The sequence below is a fragment of the Lepus europaeus genome, chromosome 10, assembly GCF_033115175.1.
Source record: "Lepus europaeus isolate LE1 chromosome 10, mLepTim1.pri, whole genome shotgun sequence".
NCBI lineage: Eukaryota > Metazoa > Chordata > Mammalia > Lagomorpha > Leporidae > Lepus > Lepus europaeus.
Window position 1 is genome coordinate 59,414,395 of NC_084836.1, and position 22,502 is coordinate 59,436,896.

The 22,502-nt window shown below is 39.7% G+C and overlaps 1 protein-coding gene across 1 annotated transcript in view; it reads left to right on the forward strand.

The window, feature by feature from the left end:
• Positions 1 to 253: 253 nt before the first annotated feature.
• TAFA2 (TAFA chemokine like family member 2) overlaps positions 254 to 22,502 on the forward strand; it is a 146,733-nt gene continuing 124,484 nt past the window's right edge. The window contains exons 1-2 of the mRNA XM_062202465.1: positions 254 to 321; positions 16,321 to 16,427. Of these exons, the coding sequence (XP_062058449.1) occupies positions 278 to 321; positions 16,321 to 16,427 (151 nt within the window). The 5' untranslated portion in view covers positions 254 to 277. The remainder of the gene's footprint in view (positions 322 to 16,320; positions 16,428 to 22,502) is intronic.

Consider the following 22,502-nt stretch of genomic DNA (forward strand, 5'->3'; position numbering starts at 1 on the left):
GACATCTGGCTTTCAGTAGGTTCTTTTCTTCCTTTCATTCTCGATTATAATCTTTATGTGCCACTGCTTAAGTATAGAGTGGAAACAGAGCAGATCTTGTCCTTGCAAGAACAAGTACTCTGTTTTTAGCTTTTGGTTCTCCCATTGAGAGCGATCTTAGTTTTCAATTGCATCATGCCCTAAACAGCCTCAAATCTTAAAAAAATGCTCCTATAAGCACAGTTATTTGCTCTCACAGCACTTATATGAAGTCCATAAGTTCCAGGCACAGTTTTCAATGGAGGAAGGCAAGAAGCATGGGGGAAAATATCATCAATTCGTGTAAGGTCATTTTGGACTTTGCATGCATTCTCCTTACTTTCTGTATTTTCTGTTCTGGTCAGAGTTTACCCAGCCCATGACTTTAAAGTGCTGTCTTTTCAAAAATTCACTCAGCAAATGTGATGGCTTGAATCTGAGGCTGCACACTGTCTATATATGGCCTGTATTTGATCTACAGTATGCTTTACAATGGGATTAATTGATAACAGTCAAAAATTGAGACATTTTAAGGTATAATTCTGTGCTTCTGGTTCTTAATGGAAATTGGGAGGCTAAGGTTGCACAAGGCTCTCCTCTCCCATTGTAAATGGGCTGCATTGAATAGTTTGTGAAAATGAATTGGGGGATGAGTTTGAGTCTCCTTTTCACTTGATTATATGCCTCAATCTTACTGGCCCAGGGTATCTCTGTAGACAGTTTTCTCACAATTTACTAAAGTGTATTGGTGAATAATTAGCTAAATTTTTATTTAGCCATGTATAATTTGTATTACAAGACATAACCCATGATCAAATTATATTTGTTTCATAAGCCTGGGAGAGAAAATTAGTAAGAATTCTTTTAAGTATTCTGTTTTACAGTACTGAAAATATAACGTTGGAATCATTACTTTCATTATCTCTGAGCCTGGAAATAGAGGCCTGGTTTCGAGTTCTGGCTCCCTCTTCCTGACTTCGATCTTCAACAAGCCACTTAACTTCTCGGAGACCAATTCTTTGTCTCTACAAGGGCTATAATTATACCTGGGAGCTTCATGTTCGTGTAGCAATTGTGATCCTGGATGTGAAAGTTCCTGGTATGCCGTGCAGTACTATGAAAGGGTAAAATACTTTGTGAGGAAACAGAGCTGTAGCATATGGTTTCTTAAGAAGCATGGAATCTGGTTACAGACCAGAATTTATAAATAATGTAAATAATGATTGAAAGTGTCCTACTGCCTACAAGTGGTGGAGGTATGAAATGTTATCAGACATAAGAAAACTTGTGTGATTTTGTATGGCAAGCAAAATAAAATTTTAAAGGCATGTATCATACTTATTTCATTTGTTAATTCATTTACTACATAAATATTTATTCTGTACCTACTCTGTGATAAAAAATATAAACTTTGGGGATAAAGAAATGACTCAGAATTCTGAGTTTCCTTCTCTTAAGGCAGTTAGCATTCGAGTAGGGAGAAAAAGAGACAATAAACACATAAGATGTCTCATATCATTGATGTTGTCTTAATGATTTGTGGACATGCCTTTTATGGCTGATATGAAAATCAATCCACAAATTATTCTTCATTGAATAATGAAGTTAATCATAGGATAATTTTAAATGACTGCATCATAGGTAGTGTTTATAGCTTGAATACTAGGCTTCAAGATCTGTGTTGAGAGCTTATTTAAATTAATTCATTTACCATCCTAACAGCTCCATGAGGCACATACTCTAATCCAAATATCATAGAAAACTGAGGCTCTAGCAAATTAAATAGCATGTCTTTAACATCTTGTGTATAGCTAAGTCTCAAACCCATGTCTGATTTAAATACCATTTTTTTAATTGCCATGTTAGACTAGATATGCTATATTTTAAACTAGAATAAGCAATTCAGAATCTTCTCAATCAGCCAGCAGTACTATAATCAAATTGAAGTAGCTTTTAGCCATCTCTCCTCAGGTCTGTATGCATAAAACAATCCATCAAAAAAACAAGGAAAATTTCATTATTTTGGTCTATGACATAATTTATGAAATTCTAAATTTTTTTTTAGACAAACATGATTCCACACAGAAGTCAGTGTTGGTTTCTTGGTTAAGATAATATATGAGAGTACTTTAGCAAGTTTGTTGAAAAATAAAGTTGAAAGATTATTTTGTTGCAAAAATACTTGAAATCTGTACATATTTTTTTATTATTATATGCATTTTCCATGAACATTTGAAAGCTTCTCATTTTAAAAACCAGTGTAGTATTGGCAGATTTGGCAATACAATTGTAGCACACTTAGTTCAGTGTGTCTTTTAAACAAATTTCATTTTAAGCTATCATCCTATACTTTATCTGACAATCCTACCTATGGTTGCCACTTGGGTTGTAGTAATCCCATTAGGTTTAATCTCAACAGGCTGGTGCTTGGTAGACATGAGACATTTAGCTCTGAAAATTTTTATCCACTGTTCATGAGACCATGCAGTGTGTATAAATGATAAATGATGCACCATTTAAAGCCTGATAATTTTATAGCCTCATAGGGCACAGTGGTGGGATCCAATAATACTTTGTTTATCTAGTATCATTGCAATTAGGTGATTTTTTCTTGATGTTTTTCGGAATAACTAGAACTTCCTTAGCACTTTTTTCAGTGCAGCCTGTCTAAAATGTTGTGTTTGCTGCTTTGACTTATCACAAGTTTTAGGGAGCATTATTCAATCACTGTTGTGATGTGGACCAAGCCAGCAGGCAGATGATCTGAATTCAAGACTTGCTTTTACCATTTGTTATTGACTTCAAATAAAAAAAGATTCTAATATATAATCTGGGGATAACAATACATTCAGAGCTTAGTTAAGAGAGTTAACATGATGGTGGAATGAGAAGTTGAATGAGCCAGTACATTTTGAACGGTTAAACTATAAATATATATGCAGTAGTAAGAATAACTTCAGTTGGAATGCTGTGCTCTATGTAACTCTAGAGCCATTTGATGAAAATTTGTCCTATATATTTTTTTAACTTTTATTTAATGAATATAAATTTCCAAAGTACAGCTTATGGATTACAGTGTCTCCCCCCCCCCCATAACTTCCCTCCCACCTGCAACCCTCCCCTTTCCCGCTCCCTCTCCCTTTCCATTCACATCAAGATTCATTTTCAATTCTCTTTATATACAGAAGATCAGTTTAGTATATATTAAGCAAAGATTTCAACAGTTTGCCCCCATATAGCAACACAAAGTGAAAAAAATACTGTTGGAGTACTAGTTATAGCATTAAATAACAGTGTACAGCACATTAAAGACAGAGCTCCTACTGATTCTGGAATGCTGTACATAAATGGATATCTCTTCTCTGGTATCTGAGTATCGGAGTCATCAAAAGATCCTGTTCATCAGTTCTGCTTGCAATTTTAGCCCATGGCTTCATATTCTTGCCTTTTGGTTCTACAGACTTAGGATAACATCCAAAAAACACATGGCTTTTAAAAAGTTTTCTGCTCAAAAACTTATTTTCCACTTATGCCTTGGAAGAAAATCATATTCCAGACAGTATTCTTAATACATAAATTATTAACATAGTTAATATATCATATTTGTAAGCGAAATATTAATATACAAAATATCTGTAATTAAATGTCTCTGTATGCTTGGGCTTGTGATTTAATTATGTATGTGTGTGTGTGTTTATATTATATATATATATATATATATATATATACACACACACAGAATATATATAGTAGTTATTCTTTCCAAAAGTCCTACCACATATATATTCATGAATTCTATCTGTGAGCATTGCCACTCAAAGTTGTTAGGTTAACTTGACAAATTCATTTAACTATCATGTGTTGGAGCCCAAGATCGTATCTGGGTAGGCATTTCTGATTTAAAAACCATGCTCTGGAAGGATCCTTGAACAAGTAGTAATACCTCTGACTGGTCATATGCCGTTCTCTTAAATTTAAACTGTCTCATGGGTTCTTTATTATAATGACCTATCTGTTTGAAAAACTAGATGACATTCCCATTTTAGAGAAAGAAAAAGAGGGCAAGTTGTTCATTGCTAATAACAGACACAGTGATGTATCTGAACCGCGATCATTTTAGGTGTCTTTCTAATGCTCTCATTAATATTAAATGGTTATTTTGCATTGTAGTCTTATTGTCTGTTTTAGGAATTAGAGATTGTAGCCTTAGATATTATATGCTTCTGGAAAGTCATTTAAATGACATTAAATGATAATACGTTCCTATTTCATATCACTTCAATCCGTGGGTAGAAAGGCATTTGCACAAACTCAAGATTTGGCTATGTTCTGCTAGGCGTAGAGCAGCAAAAATGCAGCATTGTAGAGAAATGGTGCAAGTGTAAAATTTGAGTGACAGAAGCAGGTAATTGTGGTTGTTAAATAAGGCTTGAATTTGCTGCCAGGCCATCCTTATGATATCGGCCAGCTTACTAATAATTTTCAATATTAATAATCTGTGTGTTCTCGCCATTTATTTAGAGAAGAATTCTGAATACTGACTCAGACCAGACAACATGGTAAGTTTTTAAGTTTTTTCTTCAGTGAGAGGAATGCACCGGAGAGTGAGTACGTTATTTAGGGGAGAAAGAGAAGCCTAGGCTAAGGTAGGCTAAGTTAGAGGCTAAGTTAGGTCCATACCAAGCAGAGAGCCAGCCAGGAGTGAGCCACATAGAGCAAGCATATGGTTATGAGCAGCCACAGGTACCACAGGTAGCTTAGTGAGGGTAGCAAAGCGAAGGCAGAGAGCAGGCCATGAGCCAAGTGGAGCAAGTGCATGCAGGAAAGTAGGGATTGGGCGGCCCAACAAGGGGAGGGCCCACCATAGTCTAGGCCTATTATTTACTCCCAAAGAGGGAGTGGTTATGTAGTCTGATTGGCAGGTGGGCGTCCAGGTGAGGTCAGGTAGGGGCATGAGATCACAGGGGAGCATGATCTTTCAACTCACAAATATAATTGATTTTATCCTATCGTCTGCCTACATCACTTACAAAACCAATAGAGCTTTCTTGGCTTAATCTCTAGGACTGACTTTTCTGAACATAACAGTAGAGGTAGATTCATCAAAAGACATTGATACATCAACAACAATGATGACTTTAAAGCAATTGTTCCAATTCAGGAGCTGAAAAATTGATTAGATTTCTTTCTTTCTTTCTTTTTTTTTTGTTTTGACAGGCAGAGTGGATAGTGAGAGAGAGAGACAGAGAGAAAGGTCTTCCTTTTTGCCGTTGGTTCACCCTCCAATGGCCACTGCGGCCGGCGCACTGTGACCAGCGCATCGCACTGATCCGAAGCCAGGAGCCAGGTGCTTCTCCTGGTCTCCCATGCAGGTGCAGGGCCCAAGGACTTGGGCCATCCTCCACTGCACTCCCGGGCCATAGCAGAGCTGGCCTGGAAGAGGGGCAACTGGGATAGAATCTGGCGCCCCAACTGGGACTAGAACCCGGTGTGCCGGCGCCACAAGGCGGAGGATTAGCCTGTTGAGCCACGGCGCTGACCTTGTTCTTTGTTTTTAACATTTTTTAAATTTATTTTTTACTTTAATTTTATGGTGAACAAATTTCATGTATTCCATATATATAGGTTTAGAGTCTTGGTGATATGTCTCACCCTACCAACTCTCCTGCCCATGTTCACACCCTCCCTTTGTCTTCCTTTCTTACTCTTTCTTTAATTTTCACAATGATCTACTTTCAGGTTATTTTATACTCATGAGATTAACCCTTTGCTATGTAAAGAATTCAGCAAATAGAAGAAAAAAACACTGTTCCTCAACAATAGACAAGGGCTGTAAACAAATCATCAGATCTCAAAATGTCAATTTCAGTCAAATGCATTACATTTTTTTTTTGTACTGTATTAGTTACAGATCAGGGAAATGTATGATATTTGTCTTTTTGGGATTGGCTTATTTCACTAAGTATAATGTTTTCCAGTTGCATCCATTTTGTTGTGAAAGACAGGATTTCATCATTTTTATGGCTGAGTAGTACTCTATAGTGTATATATACCGCATTTTCTTTATCCAGTCATCAGTCAAAAGACATCTGGGTTGATCCCATATCTTATCTACTGTGAATTGAGCTGCAATGTACATGGGGGGGGGCAGATAATTATTTCATATGACGGCTTCATTTCTTTTGGGTAAATTCCCAGGATTGGGATGGCTGGGTCTTATGGTAGTCTTCATTTCAGCTTTCTGAGGACTCTCCATATGGTCTACCACAATGGCTGCAGTAGTTTACATTTCCACCAAGAGTGGGTCAGCTTACCTTTACCCCTATTTTCTTGCCATCATTTATTATTTATTGATTTCTGTAGGAGAGCCATTCTAACTGGGGTGAGGTGAAGCCTCATTGTGGTTTTGATTTGCATTTCCCTGATGGCCAGTGATCCTGAGCTTTGTCTTCTTGTATCTGTTGGCCGTTTGAATTTCCTTTTTTGAAAATGCCTGTTTAAGTCCTTTGGCCATTACTTGGCTGGATTGTTTGTTTTGTTCTTGAATTTCTTGAGCTCTTTAGAGATTCTGGATATTATTCATTCACTAGTTGCATAGTTTGCAAATATTTTCTCCCATTCTGTTGGTTGTCTCTTCACTTTGCTGAGGCTTTATTTTTGTTGTATAAGATTGCTTTAGCTATTTGAGGTCTCTTATGTTTCCATATGAATTTCAGCATTGTTCTGTTCTAGATCTGAGGAGAATGTTGTTGGTATTTTTATTTGTATCACGTTGAATCTGTAAATTGCTTCTGGTAGAATAGACATTTTAATATTAATTCTTCCAATTCACAAACATGAGAGTTTTTCTGTTTTTTTTTTTTTTTTGTCTCCTTGTATTACTTTTTTTAGTGTTTTGTAATTTTCATTGTAGAGTTCCTTCACCATCTTGGTTACATTTATTTCAAGATATTTAAAATTTTGTAGCTATTGTGAATGGGACTGATCTTACAAGTTGTTTCTGAGCAATGGCATTGCCTGCATATACAAAGGCTATTGCTTTTTGTTTGTTAGTTTTATATTCTGAAACTTTACCAAACTCTGTGCTGAGTTACAACAGTCTCTTAGTGGAGTCTTTTGGTTTCTGTATATATAGGATCATGTCATCTGCAAACAGGGATAATTTGACTTCCTCCTTTCCAATTTGTATTCCTTTGATTTATTTTTCTTGCCTAATGGCTCTGGCTAAAACTTCCAGAACTGTATTGAATAGTAATAGTGAGAGTGGCATCCTTGTCTACTCTGGATCTTATTGGAAATTCTCCCAACTTTTCCCCATTCAATATGATGCAGGCTGTGTTTTTGTATATGTTGCCATAATTGGTTTTGAGGATTGTTTCTTCTATACCAGGTTTGCTCAAGATTTTCATCTTGAAATGATATTGTATTTTATCAAATGCTTTCTCTGCATCCATTGCAATAATCAAATAGTTTTTATTCTGTGTTTGTTAATGTGATGTATCACATTTATTGATAAGTGTATGTTGAACCATCCCTGCATATCGGGGATAAATCTAACTTGGTTTGGGTGAATGTTTTCTCTGATGTGTTGCTGGATTTCAGTAGCATTTTGTTGAGGATATGTGCATTCATATTTAGGTATTTGTATAAATACTTGTTGGTTTTCTCTTTTAATGGTTCTATTTATATGAACCATACCTATGTGGCTTTTTAGAGTGTCTGTTTCTTAGTGAATACCCAGGGGTGTGTGCTGGGTAGGGTCAGGGAACTCTGGTCAGATTGAAATGTATGGCAAGAATCCAGGGTGACACCCAAGTTGAGGGTAGGGTATGTCTCCTATTTTCTGCAGGGGAAGGATATGATAAATGCCTGTTGGTGTAATCACAACCTTATATCCTCTCTTCCAGTGAGATCAATGACGAGGGTTAGCTCACAGTGGGCACAAGCCCCATCTACACAGGTGTGTGAACTATGCAAGGGATCCATGTGGTCCTCACTGTGAGTAAAGAACCCTTTGCAATGACCCACCCCAGGCTGCCAGGGAGATCTCAGCCTCTGATGCCAGGCACAGTAATTGCCCAGAGACTCAGCTATACTCCACACCCTATTATACAGTCAGTGTGCAAGGCTCCGAGGCTTGGGGTGCAGAGGATCGGCTCAGCCCCACGTACCTTCCCAGTTTATGGAAAGAGCAGAGATGGTCCTAGATCCAGCTGCCTGGATGTGCTCCACCTTGGCAGTTTGAGCCCCAGAGCCTGTGATACATTGAGAGTATGAGGGCACCTCACAGGCCTAAGTGAGTACCCAGCCACCTGTGAGTCCCCTGCCCCAGCAGACTCAAATTCAGTGGGAAATACATATTTTTTTTCCCTCTGGCAAAATGCCCTGGGTACCTGAGAGCCTCTCCAGCCTCTACTGGAGTCAAGATGGCGCCTTCTTCTCACTGGGTACCAGGTGCCATTGTGGAGGGATGGGGAGTATCAAACAAACTTTTCTTTTGGTGGATTAGGTGGGTACCCTACCCCATGCTAGGACTCCACGCTGAACTGAAAGTCTTTGAGGTCTGCAAGGTACTCCATCCAGCAGTGTCACCAGTGGTACAGGCTGCTCCAATCTGTGCTCCTCTCACTCTGCGAAGCTGCTGCTTCCTCTGGCTCTCAGCTGCAGGGATCCTGTGTTGTCTCTGTGTTCCTTGCTGCACATCTGCACATTCCTTCTGTAGAATTTCCACTGCAGACTTCTCTCTCACTCTCCGCTGGGAATGCACTTCCGCTGCTTTTCTTCGGCTATTTTCCCCTGGTCAAAAGCAGCACGTCTTTTCCCTATTCAACCATCTTGGAATCCCCTAATTAGATTTCAAAGTCTTTGTTTTGAAGCTTCCTAGGAAAATATAACCTAATTTGGCTAATTATACAACTGGAATAGGAAAATGCAACTTTATGAACTTGTCCTGATAATTAATAGTGTGAAAAATCCAGATACTATAATGTGGTGAAACTGGATATACTCATATAGTGTGAAATGAAAGCAAAATAAATAGTCATAATAAAAATCATTAAAATTAACCACTTTGGCTTCTGGGTAATGTTAATGCACAACATATTATTATTGGGAGAATTAAATGATTATCTTCCAAGTTTGTTATTATATATTCTTGTACATACAAAATATAAACATATGTTATTCCCTTGAACTTTATTATCCATCTCTATTTAATATCGATTTAGCTACCTATCATCTCCATATTGATGTTATTAACTATGAATAATGTTATTTCAGTGAATAACTTGGATCTATAAGTTATAACTATAATTTTAATTAGAAAATACTGGTAATGTTTACTATTATTATTGTATAAACACATTATCATGAAACTTTTGGCTCTAGATAGCCTTCTTAGTAGGATTATTTATCAATTTATTAATAAGAATAACAATGATTTGAGTTTGGAGGATACAATAATAAATTATAGTTGTAGAATAATTTATGCTTATAGAAACTTTTACCTATTTGTTGACCTCATTTGAAAGTTAATCTTCATAATCAGTCCCTATTCTTTTTTTTTAAACAGGCAGAGTGGACAGTGAGAGAGAGAGAGAGAGAGAAAGGTCTTCCTTTTCCGTTAGTTCACCCCCCAATGGCCGCTGCGGCTGGCGCACTGCGGCTGGCGCACCTCGCTGATCCGAAGCCAGGAGCCAGGTGTTTCTCCTGGTCTCCCTTGTGGGTGTGGGGCCCAAGCACTTGGGCCATCCTCCACTGCACTCCTGGGCCATAGCAGAAAGGTGGACTGGAAGAGGAGAAAGCAGGACAGAATCCGGCGCCCGACCAGGACTAGAACCTGGTGTGCTGGTGCCGCAGGCAGAGGATTAGCCTATTGAGCCGTGGTACCAGCCTCAGTTCCTACTCTTGTGCCTCAGCTTTTCCCTTCCTCTGGCTCTTTGCCATTACCTTCTTTATATCTTCATGGCCACCACTCCTCTTTATTTCCCTCCTCTGCATGTTTTATGGGGAAGTCATCTGCTCTCTTTGTCCAGATGCTCATATCCCACTCACTTTTCTCCTCTCTTCATCTTCTGTTCTTCCACCACTATGGACACTGTTCTTGCCACTGCTATTCCTAGTTGCTGAATATACTGAATATGTGTTAGTTTAAGCTAAAAGAAATAATGAAACTCTCCATTCAAAAGACTCATCTCTTTTATTTTGATTATAAAATTAATACCCTTTTCCTTCACTGAATACATCTTGATATTCTATGATCCAGCTGATGTCTTTGCACCAGAACAATTTGCATTTTATTGAGAAGAAGAATAAAGCAAACACTTAACTAAATGTCTAAAGAAGTAGATACTAATTAGAGAAGGCAATGTAAGACATTAAATGGGAGAGAGACTGCAGGGGGCTATCTGTGGACTCTGGAGGGAAGCATGGTCAGGGGATCATGAAAAACAGATAGCATGCAAATACCAGAGGGGACGCTTTTAGGCAAAATGAGATTTATATGTAAGATCTAGATTGAACTTGGCTTAGGAGCAGTGGGAAGAAGACAAACATAGCTGAAACATAGGGAATGAGGGGAGCAAGGATATGGAGTGATGTCAGGAAGGAAAGGAAGTTAGGCTTTGTTTCCAGCTGTAAATTTAGATTTTATTTTCAGTTCAATGTGTAGATAAATTGTGGTATGTTAAGCAAGGGTTGGGGGTAGTGGAGAAATGTAGTCTGACATGCATTTTGTAAGAAATCCTGTAGGGGGGCCAGCGCTGTGGCACAGTGGATTAATGCCCTGGTCTGAAGCGCTGGCATCCCATACTGGTGCCGGTTCTAGTCCTGGCTGCTCCACTTCCAGTCCAGCTCTCTGCTATGGCCTGGGAAAGCAGTAGAAGATGGTCCAAGTCGTTGGGCCCCTGCACCCAAGTGGGAGACCCAGAGGACGCTCCTGGCTCCTGGCTTCAGATCAGTGCAGCTCCAGCCATTGCGGCCGATTGGGGAGTGAACCAGCGGATGGAAGACCGTTCTCTGTCTCCCCCTCTTCTCTCTGCTTCCCTCTGTGTAACTCTGACTTTCAAATAGATACATAAATAAATCTTTAAAAAAATGAAATCCTGTCAAGAGAAAAGGCACCTGTCTTATGAATTGGAGCCTTCTACCCTAAGGGGTAATTTCTGTATTAGATTTGTCTGTTAAAGTCTATGCAACTGTCGTTTGTTAATACAGGTTTGTCTGAATATTAGGTCAATGCAGAGAAATGTCCTAGAAAGACTTTGTAAAAAACATTTGCTATATATAACCTTAACATCCAGAAATTTGTCTTAACCCAAGTTGGGGGAGGGGCAGGTGGTTTGGATTCAATCCTTTTGTCTCCTTTATGTGTCAGCCTTCTCTCTGTTTTCTTCCCACTCTCTTCTGGAGACAAGTTAAACTCACATTCTGTTGTTATGGGGAAACAGTGTTTCTCATAGCCTAACAAATTTTTGACTGAGGGCCGGCGCCGTGGCTCAACAGGCTAATCCTCCGCCTTGCGGCGCCGGCACACCGGGTTCTAGTCCCGGTCGGGGCACCGATCCTGTCCCGGTTGCCCCTCTTCCAGGCCAGCTCTCTGCTGTGGCCAGGGAGTGCAGTGGAGGATGGCCCAAGTCCTTGGGCCCTGCACCCCATGGGAGACCAGGAGAAGCACCTGGCTCCTGCCATCGGAACAGCGCGGTGCGCTGGCCGCAGCGCGCTACCGCGGCGGCCATTAGAGGGTGAACCAACGGCAAAAGGAAGACCTTTCTCTCTGTCTCTCTCTCTCTCACTGTCCACTCTGCCTGTCAAAAAATAAAATAAAATAAAAAATATAAAAAAAGTTTAAAAAAAAAAAACAAAAAAAAACAAATTTTTGACTGTGGCTTGTTTACAATTAGATAGAACTGTATCTATGAACTACATTGAATCTGTTTTCTCTATGTTAATATAACATTTGCATAATAATTGATGGGAATTGTGTTGTAGTAATCATCATGCATTTGCTGTGACCCCCAGAATCTAATGTATTAATAAGATCTTTAAATAAATTTAAAACTTGAAAAAAATGAATGTACCTTCCACATCAGTAAAGGGAAATTTCAAACCATCCAGAAGTCTGTGTCTTAGGGAATGTAACTCAAACATGTGGCACAAAAGGGGAGAAGGGGAGAAAGTCTGAAAGATTTAATTGTCAGTCCTCCACTGTGACAGCTTTCCACCTCTACAGCGTTCACTGCCAAGGTTACCAGTCTCAATTATCCCATTTCCCTGTGTTCCTGGCAGGCTGCTGCTGTTTGGGGAGCAGGTTTCATCTCCTATGTGTGTTTATTCTTCAGTTTCCAGTTCCTATTTACTCAGTTTTCACTTACATTGGGCTGTTTTAGCAGATGGATGTGACAATTCTAAACTGCGGTAGAAAATTTTAAACTCAGACCTGGTGGTTAGCAAATAGAATCAGAAGAGAATGCCCCCTCTTTCTGTGCTCTCCTACAAGCTCAAGAAGTATACCATTCATATTTTTTTCTTTGGTGTTTTTCATTGGTATTACATCCTTGTCAAAATTCCTTGATTCCTCTGCTACTTTCTCTTCATTCGATCATGACTGTTATTTAAAAATCAGAAAAAATGTATTCAATGTTGGATTTCTCCCTGCTCTTTTGCTTCTTTTCAGTCTACCTCATCTTGGCCCACCCCCTTTCCTTTCTTTTTTTCCTCTTTATCCTCTCTTGATTCATCCTGGAGAGCTGTCACACTTGCTTCCCCTCATGTTGACAACTACACTATATACTTAGCTGGCATTCATTCAACAAATACTCCTTTTTCAGGAATGAAGTTGAACCTTGGATCAGACTATACATATTCACAAGTGTAAAACACATAGTCTTTATCTCTAGGAATATTACATGAGAGTGATGGATGGTGATAAGGCAGTGATTATAATGTGGTGTGGCAAATGACAGTTGTGCATAAAGAAGGGCACTCAACATGGTCCTGAACAAGTCTCACAGGAAGAATTTTAACCGGTGCCATGACCAGCAACTAGAAGTTAGCCATTTTTAAGAGTGAGTGGGAATGGAGTGAATGACTGATTTGTTTCAGGTGAAACATATAGAGGTGAGGTCTAGCTGGATGGATGTGAGGAAATTTAGGAGAGTTAAAATACAGATTATGAATGTGTATGGAAGGAGAGATGGAGAGAAATAGTATAACATAAGATCAGAGACATTAAGAAAGATCAAAGCTTTCTTTCTAAAAAAAATTGTCACAAAATTGTACCTTGCCAGAACTTATGCCCTTTTCTTCCTGAGTGTAGAGGGAATCATGTGAAGGTTTTAACTACGGATGTCTCATAATCATAGTTATTTAGGGGGCTATAGCAAAGAGGCTGCATTACATTCAGGGAACATTATTTTCCGCGCATTTATGAAATACTACAAATATAGTGAGGAGAGCAGTGTGCATAAACTCTGCCCTCAGGCCAGACAAAGACAATATGAACGGCAGGGAGAAATTTTGGTGCCTCGCACTGCAGTGCTGCTGCAGGGGTGGATGTTAGGGGGTGCAGTAGAGAGAGATTCAGGAGGTAGAATCGACAGAACACAGCAATGGACTGGGCAGGGGTGGGCCACAAGGAGAGGGAGAAAATAGCACTGCGAATGTTGACTTGCCTTCTCCTTCCTGTCTTTGCTCTGACGGCTTGGTGACTTTGGGGGTGTTTCTCTTTCTGTGTGTCTAGTTTGCAGTGTGACCAGCTGTCAGTTCTGTCATCCCAATTGGTGGGTGCACAATGGTATGAAAACATTATGTGTTGTTGACCTTGTAGCAGAGGCCATTTGCTATGAGAAAGCTGTTATCCAAAATTATGCTGAACAGCTCTTCCTGTCAGATGAGTTTTGTTCTTTATTCTGTTATTGGGATGCAGTAGAATAAGGTCTCAGGGACTGGATCCAGAGGTAGAGGCAGGATGGTTGAAAACAAATGGAAAAAAATGAGGAAAGTTGTAAAGCAAAACTAATAGACTGCTGAGAAAAAAACAAAGGCAATAGAATGGAAGATTTTAAATGAGCGCTTGGTTTACTGAGAGAGAGTTCTAAACTAGATTATTGTTATGGCGCACTATTTCTCTAAGGGGCTTCCTGAGGACGTTAGTATCTATGTTACTCTGTAGAGAGGTTTTTGAAATGGCATATTCAATAATATGCCTCTTGTTTACAAATATGATTAAACTTGTTGAACCTAGAATTTTACAAATACATTTCCCTCCTTTGTTTTTCACTAATACTGGATTAACGTTCTGTGGACATGTCTCACAGAACACACTTACAGAAACACTGGTCTGAGAAATGACTGAAGTAATGGTTATCCTTTAAAGAACACTTGTTATCTGCTGTGCCTAGTGTTAAACTCTACATAGACTCTTTAATTGAGTCTTCATACCAATGGCACTATCACATAGGTATTATTATTATCCTCATCTTACTGACAATTAAAATAGTCTGAGTTAGTAAGTAAATCGTTTGAAGTCACATAGCTAGTAAGCAAGAAGCCTCATATTAAACTCAAACTGATCTTAAAGGCCAAAGACCCATTCTCTTGTACATTTTCTTTGACACAACACAAGACAAGGTCCATCAAGTCTGTGACTGTTAGTGCTACAGAAGTTCACTTCAGTTATCTCATGAGTGGAACAAGCCTCCCAGGCATCAAGGACCAGACAAAGCCAAACGACTGAATATTCTCCAGTCTCACTGTCATTGAATCTTTAGTGAGTATTGGTCACTGGGCAGGCCAGGTCACCTACATCGTCCTGTGTTGTGGAAGGAGAAACAGAAGCAGGGGATCTAGAAAATTATAGCAGAAGCACAAGCAGGAGAACCAGAAGAAATCAGATGGTGTAAAGGTCACAGAATCAGAAGTCAGTGGAGCCTGGACTCAAACCCAGACGGTGTGACTCAGGATTTCATGTTTTTAATCCTGCACCACCTCCTCTTCAACATCTGAATTAATGTGTGCCAGTCTTGCAGCTAAGAAATGTGAACATATATACCTGTATTAAAATATATATCCGTTTATTTTTCCATACACTTATCCACATAAAAGACTTCAGAATTATACAGCCTTCATTGTTACCATTGAGTCGCATTTTTGGAAATTAAATATCTTGGAGGTGAAGGCATGAGGAAAAGGAAAACCAAGAGAATTCAAGAGTGAGGGAAGTAGGACCAGAAGTGACCCCAGGAAATTGCATTAGAACCAGGGAAGTCAAGGTTCTAGGTGGTTATGCAAAAGGAGTTCCATACAGGATCTGCATCTGAAAGGCAAAGGGCAACAGACATACATTTTTCTCCCTCCCAAGTAAATGCTAATGGATTCCAATTTCTCTTACCCCTTAACAACGTAGTGGTTAATGCAAGGATTTTAGAACTGACGGTTCTGGTTCTGGGTTTGAATTTTTATTCCATCATTAAATATGACCTTAGGAAAACTTTCAGATTTCTTCAGCTAGAGATTAGGGCAGACATATGTACATCCTAAATTTGTTCTGGAGAAGAAATGAGATAATATTGTATAAAGTACAGAAGAAAGTATGAGCTAAACTTTGATTGTAGGTAATTATTGCTTTATTATAAGTTTTTAGTTTTCCCCCCTTTGAGCTCAGCTTGAAATAACTTTTTAATTTGGTATTTTTCATTCTGCCTTTACATTTTTGCACCACTTCTGAAGTAGAGCCAAGTGGATTTCAAAAGCAGTTTATCTCTGTGAAGTGGAGTTTAGCACTTTGTATGGGTCAAATTAGTTTGCAATAAGGATATAATGTTATCAGATGATCTTTTCAAGTGCATTAGGAATAATGGATTGAAAGTGGCTTCATTCTGTTCAGCAATTCTTATAAGAGATTTTATCTAAATTGTTTACCCTGACCATGTAACTTGGCCTTGAAGGAAACTTTACAAAAAAAAAAAAGATTTTGTTGATATCCATAAGTTAAGTCTGTTTTCACGGAGTGAAAAATTGTAGTATCTCCAAACGGATTTAGACTATTGCTAAATAGAGGAGGAGTGACTAAAGTAAGATTTTGCTTATCTCTTGCATTATTTCTAGTTTTTTGTTTCGAAAACTTTTATTTTCCCCATTCAGAATTCCTATGCAGTGAACAGCATTTTAAATGCATGAAATGCAATTTTCAAGAGTTAAATGCGTTAAAGTGTCAAAAAAAAAAAAAAAACTCTTTAAATGTAGCACAATTAAAATGGAAAAACAATGAGTTCATAAACTTAAGATTATTTGTTTTATTTGCAGGATGAGTAAGAGATACTTACAGAAAGCAACAAAAGGAAAACTGCTAATTATAATATTTATTGTAACCTTGTGGGGGAAAGTAGTATCCAGTGCAAACCATCATAAAGGTAAGCTCTTCTGTCTTCTGTCTCAGCTGTCTGTGCAAGATGACTTCTGTTAATGGAGACTGTCACGTTCTGTCATCACTGGTCTGTTAAAGTTTATTAGGTATGAGTCCCCCCTGGCAATTCTCTTTAAGTAAAACATGTGGAGAAGTATCCCAAACATAGCTTTGAGAGGGGAACCATGATATTTCTAGGATTACTGCTATTTTAGCAAATAGCGCTCAGTGAGTTCAAAATTATAACTCTGCCTTTCCTCTCCATTTTAAGGTAGTAATGTTAAAATGTGGGTTGAGATGTAATACATTTCAGGTTGCTTTAGCAATGATAAATATCTTAATGTATGTAGAAATGTAAATTTTCCTTCAATATTTTCCTTTGGGGAGCTGTTTGACAAACAAAATATAAAATATGTATTTGTAGGGGGCCAGTGCTGTGGTGTAGTGGGCTTAGTCTCTGCCTCAGAAGCTGGCATCTCCTATGAGCAGGTTCCATACCTGGCTGTTCCACTTCCCATCCAGCTCTCTGCTATGGCCTGGGAAAGCAGTAGAAGATGGCCCAGGTGCTTGGGCCCCTGTATTCCCGTGAAGGACCCAGAAGAAGTTCCTGGCTCCTGGCTTCAGTTGGGCTAAGCTCTGGCCGTTGCAGCCATTTGGGGAGTGAACCAGTGGATGGAAGACCTCTCTTTCTCTTTCTGTCTCTCTAACTCTGCCTCTCAAATAAATAAATAAGTCTTAAAAAATATATATTTGTAAACTGGTGGTCTTATTCATAAAATGAATGCTAGTGTACTCACCACCCCAATGGGGAATGTGACATTTCTAGTATTCTTGAAACCAACTATTTCTCTAACCCTGATCTTATTGCTTTGCCTCCTTGCTCGGGATAATCACTATTCCCAATGTTGCATTTATATCTGCTTTGCTTTTATTTATCATCCCACTCTATGTGTACTTGTATGCCCCCAATAAACATGTTATCTAATTTTGGGCGTTCTTGAATTTACATAAATGGTATTATACTATAAGTATTTTCTGCAGTTTGGTCCAGCAATATGTTTGATAAGTTCCTTATAGGTGTTGGCATGTAGCTATAGTATATTCATTTTTAATAATTGCTCCATATTTTATTATATGAGGCCCTCATAAATTTAGTATCTGTCCTCTTACATGTGAACATTTGATATTATATTTATTGTCATTATCAGCAGTGATTCTACAAATGTTCTTGTGCATCTCTTTTGGTGCACATGAGCAGGGTTTTCCTAAGGCAACATTCCTATGAGCAAAATTACGAGATCATAGGGTATGCAGGTTCTCAGTGTTACCAAATCATGAGAATTAGTTTTCAGTGTGATAGCACTAGCAACACTGCTAAAGGTGATATCTTTATCTTTTTCTGTCCCTGCTCTTTGTAGTTCTGTCTCTTCTTTCAGCCTGGATATTACTTACTTGAGCCTTATCTCTTCTTGATTGATTTCACCAGAGATTGGTCACTTTTATTAGTTTTCAAAGGGCCAACTTTCCTCCCTTGATCCTTTTACTTAAATCTTGTTATATTCATTATTTTCTACTCTTTTAGCTTAATTTTTATTTATGAAATAAACCTTATATCATACTAAGTATATGCCAGCCACTTGTGTGGAAGTCAGACTTCCATGGGTTTTTCACTGATGTTGCAAGAAGCCCTAGTCCCCTGAGACTTTCTCTATTAGGAGGATTAAATCAATAGCTATTTGTATAGTTAATTGATGTGGTTCAAATGAATAATAAAAGTCCTCTTATGCCCCCAAAAGGGCTAGATGGTTAAAGTTTGTGTTCATCTCTACAATAAGTTCTTTTTTTTTTAAGATTTATTTTTATTTATTTGAAAGAGTTACAGAGAGAGGTAGAGACAGAGAGAGAGGTCTTCCATTTGCTGGTTCACTCCCCAGAAGGCTGCAATGGTCGGAGTTGCACCAATCTGAAGCCGGGAGCGAGGAGCTTCCTCTGAGTTCAGGGACCCAAGGACTTGCGCCATCCTCTACTGCTTTCTCAGACCATAGCAGAGAGCTAGATCGAAAGAGGAGCAGCCGGGACCAGAACCAGCGCCCATATGAGATGCTGGCGCTTCAGGCCAGGGTTTTAACCCACTGTGACACAGCGCCGACCCCACTACAGTAAGCTCTTAAGGTGCCACAAAGACTGGCATGTCCATCTCCCTGTGCATGAATCCCAGCCCTTGGAGACATCTGAAGTATATCTGGTCCTTGGAGTCTATGTTTGAATTCTAAATGGTTAGAATGGGAACCTAGGATCTTTTCCATATTGTCTCGAAAAAGCAAGTGATTTTTCTGCCTGGAGGGAAAGGGAATTGCTGTCTCTGTCTTAAATGCAAATGGAAAAAAAATCCATGGTTCTCTGTCACTCACCTAGAGCGTTCAGTGGTTTATGTACGACATTTGGTGTAGTTTTTTCAGGGATGAGGCCTAAGGTATGACATACTAATTCACTTAATTTGCTTACTATTTATTGTGAGGGCATTTATAAGAAATCAGATTCAGATTCAGAGCAACTTGGTGAGCATTCAAAGACAAAAGAATTAAGATTAATATTGGAAACCCAGTAATAAGAGCATTACAAATATCAATTTAAATCATTTTTTGTCTTCATAATAGTCTATGAAGGATGTACTATAAAAAAATTATTTATTTATTTGAAAGGCGCAGTTACAGGGAGGGAAAAGCAAAGGCAGAGAGAGAGAGAGAAGTCTTCCATCCACTGTTTCACTCCCCAAATGGCCACAATGGACAGGGCTAGTCCACACCAAAGCCAGGAGCCAGGAGCTTCAGTCCACATCTTCCATTTGGGTGAAAGGACCCAAGCACTGGGCTGTCCTCCATTGCCTTCACAGGTGCATTAGCAGGGAGCAGGATCAAAAATGGAGCAGTCCGAACTTGAACTGGCATCCTATGGGATTCTGGTGCTTCAGGCTGTAGCATAACCTGCTACACCATAATGCCGGCCTCCAAAAACTATTTTTTAATATAGTATACTATGATGAGGGAAAGTTAAGTGATTTTTTTTTTGACAGGCAGAGTGGATAGTGAGACAGAGACAGAGAGAAAGGTCTTCCTTTTTGCCGTTGGTTCACCCTCCAATGGCCGCTGCGGCCAGCGCATCTTGCTGATCCAAAGCCAGGAACCAGGTGCTTCTCCTGGTCTCCCATGCGGGTGCAGGGCCCAAGGACTTGGGCCATCCTCCACTGCATCCCGGGCCACAGCAAAGAGCTGGCCTGGAAGAGGGGCAACCGGGATAGAATCCAGCACCCCTACTGGGACTAGAACCCGGTGTGCCGGCGCCGCAAGGCGGAGGATTAGCCTGTTAAGCCACGGTGCCGGCAAGTTAAGTGATTTGTCCAAGGTTTTTTTTGTTAGTAATTGTTGGAGGCAGGATTCAAATCTAGGCAGTCCTGTTCCACAGAACAATTTATATATATATATATATATATATATACACACACACACACAGACACACACACACATATATACATATACATACATATATATATATATACACACACACCATATATATGTGTGTATATATCTGGTAGTGAATTGCTTTATTTTAATACTATTTGGATTTAGTTGACTTCTTGTCTGGACTGGAATTCTATTTTTTAAAAAAAGTATTTTGTTTTTCTTTGAAATTCAGAGTTGGAGAGGGAGAGGGAAGCTAGGAGCCAGGAGCTTCTTCAAGGTCTCCCACATTGGTGCAGGGGCCCAAGCACTTAGAATGTCTTCTGCTGCTTTTCCCAGGCCATTAGCAGGATGCTGGATTGGAAGTAGAGCAGCCAGGACATGAACCAGCACCCATATGGGATGCTGGTGCTATAGGCGGTGGCTTTACACACTATGCCACAGCGCTGGTCCTAGAGCTCTCTCTATTTAAAATGTTTATTTTATTTAATTGAAAGGCAGAGTGTGTGCTATATTCTAGGATATTTATTCAGATCTACTTTCTTCCACACAATTCACTGTTTCCATGTGTCTAATCCACTCTCTAGTCCACACATTGAATTTTTATTCCATTCTTTCTGTGCTATTAGACATTCTTATTTTCCCTAGCTTATCTGTGCACTTTTGATGCCTTTTCCTTCTCACTTATGTTTTCAGTCCCCTCCTCTCTGTATGTATATTTCCTCCTATCTGGTAACTACATTTTTTGCTAATGATTATTTTTTAAAATTTTGTGAGCTAATATTCATGGGAATTATATTGGTGAGAATTTTTAAGTCCTGTGATTAGCCTGCATTCTTCCAGAGGCAGTTTGGACAGGCCGTGTGTCTTATGTAGGATCTTTCAGAATCAGAGCCAAGTCAGGAACTCTCATTTATGTGACTTGTGGAGAGAGTGGTTTCAGAAGAATCCAAGTGAGTGATGCCAGATAGAGCAGGTGATAAAAAAAAAAAAAACAACTAAGCACAAGTGGAACTTCATCTGAACAGCAGCCTAGTTTAAGCCCTTTGAGGATTCTCTGAAACCTAAGCTGCTCCACAGAGAAGGCCCCTCCTTGAGGCAAGGTGTGTGACTTTACTACCCTGTGTCTGTTGTTCATTGGCTGTTGGTCTGTTCTCCAGGACAGGAAATAATCTGCTAAGGGAGATTAGCAGAGGGCAAATCTCCACAGGGTGGTTGTGAGTTCTAACAGCCTAACATTCACACCAAGTGGAGGAAGGGTGCATAGCTGATAAAAGGATCATGACGGTGTGCCAACAGATTCACTCCACTGCATCCACTCTGTTTAGCCCTCACATCCGCCTGCTTCTCACTTAAAGTTGTCCCATGCAGTCAGGCAAAGCTTTTCCAAGATTCTGGTTGGTTACAATTTCCAAGAAAAATTTACTTGAGGGGAAATGCAGTGGTACCAAGGTAATTTTTGTTAGTTTTAAAATTTAAAATTTGAGGCCGGCGCCGTGGCTCAACAAGCTAATCCTCTGCCTTGCGGCGCCGACACACCGGGTTCTAGTCCCAGTAGGGGCGCCAGATTCTATCCCGGTTGCCCCTCTTCCAGGCCAGCTCTTTGCTGTGGCCCGGGAAGGCAGTGGAGGATGGCCCAAGTCCTTGGGCCCTGCACCCGCATGGGAGACCAGGAGAAGCACCTGGCTCCTGGCTTTGGATTGGCGCGATGCGCTGGCCACAGTGCACCGGCTGCAGCGGCCATTGGAGAGTGAACCAACGGCAAAGGAAGACCTTTCTGTCTGTCTCTCTCTCACGATCCACTCTGCCTGTCCAAAAAAAAAAAAAAAAAAAAAAAAAAATTAAATTTGAGAGGTAGTGAAAGAGAGAGAAAAGGAGGGATAAAAGGAAGAAGAAAGAATGAAATATCTATGCATTGGTTCACTTCACAAATGCCCATAACAGCCAAGGTTTGGTTCAGGCTGAAGGCAGAAGATAATGTATTCTAGGTCTCCCACGTGTGTGACAGGGTCCCAGTGATTTGAGCTATCACAACTGCTTCCAAGGGTCTGCAATAGCAGGAGACTGGAGTAGGGAGTGGAGCCAGGAATCAAATCTAGGTGCTCTAATGTGGGACGTGGCCATCTTAACAGGTGTCTTAACTACTACTGTAAGCTAAGCTGATGTTCTTTATCTGCAACTTACTCCTGTCCTGCACCTCCCATGCCATTCTAGATTCAACTCTCCCTCAGGCAGCACATCTGCTTGTCTGTCAAGCCTCCCTGGGGGTTATCCTGAATCTTCTGAGTCCTGGGTTACTATGTTCTTAATGTTGCATTGGTTGTACACACACTCACTGATAACTGTAGTAGGACATGCCCTGCAGAGATCACTCTAGTAGCTAACATACTCTGCTCTACCTCCAGTGTACAGCAACTGTCCTCTTCCTCACAAGCCTGAGGGTCATTTAACCCCATTGATATTTAAATTTTTTTTCCACTGGTATGAGGATCCAGAATGATCAGACAGCAGAACTTTATGTTTAGTGAGACTCTTACCATTTTCCATGGGACAGGCATCTGCTGTTTAGAGACATGTAGTCCTATACCCTTGTGGTCTGGTCTTCTTACAGGAATATTTTAGAT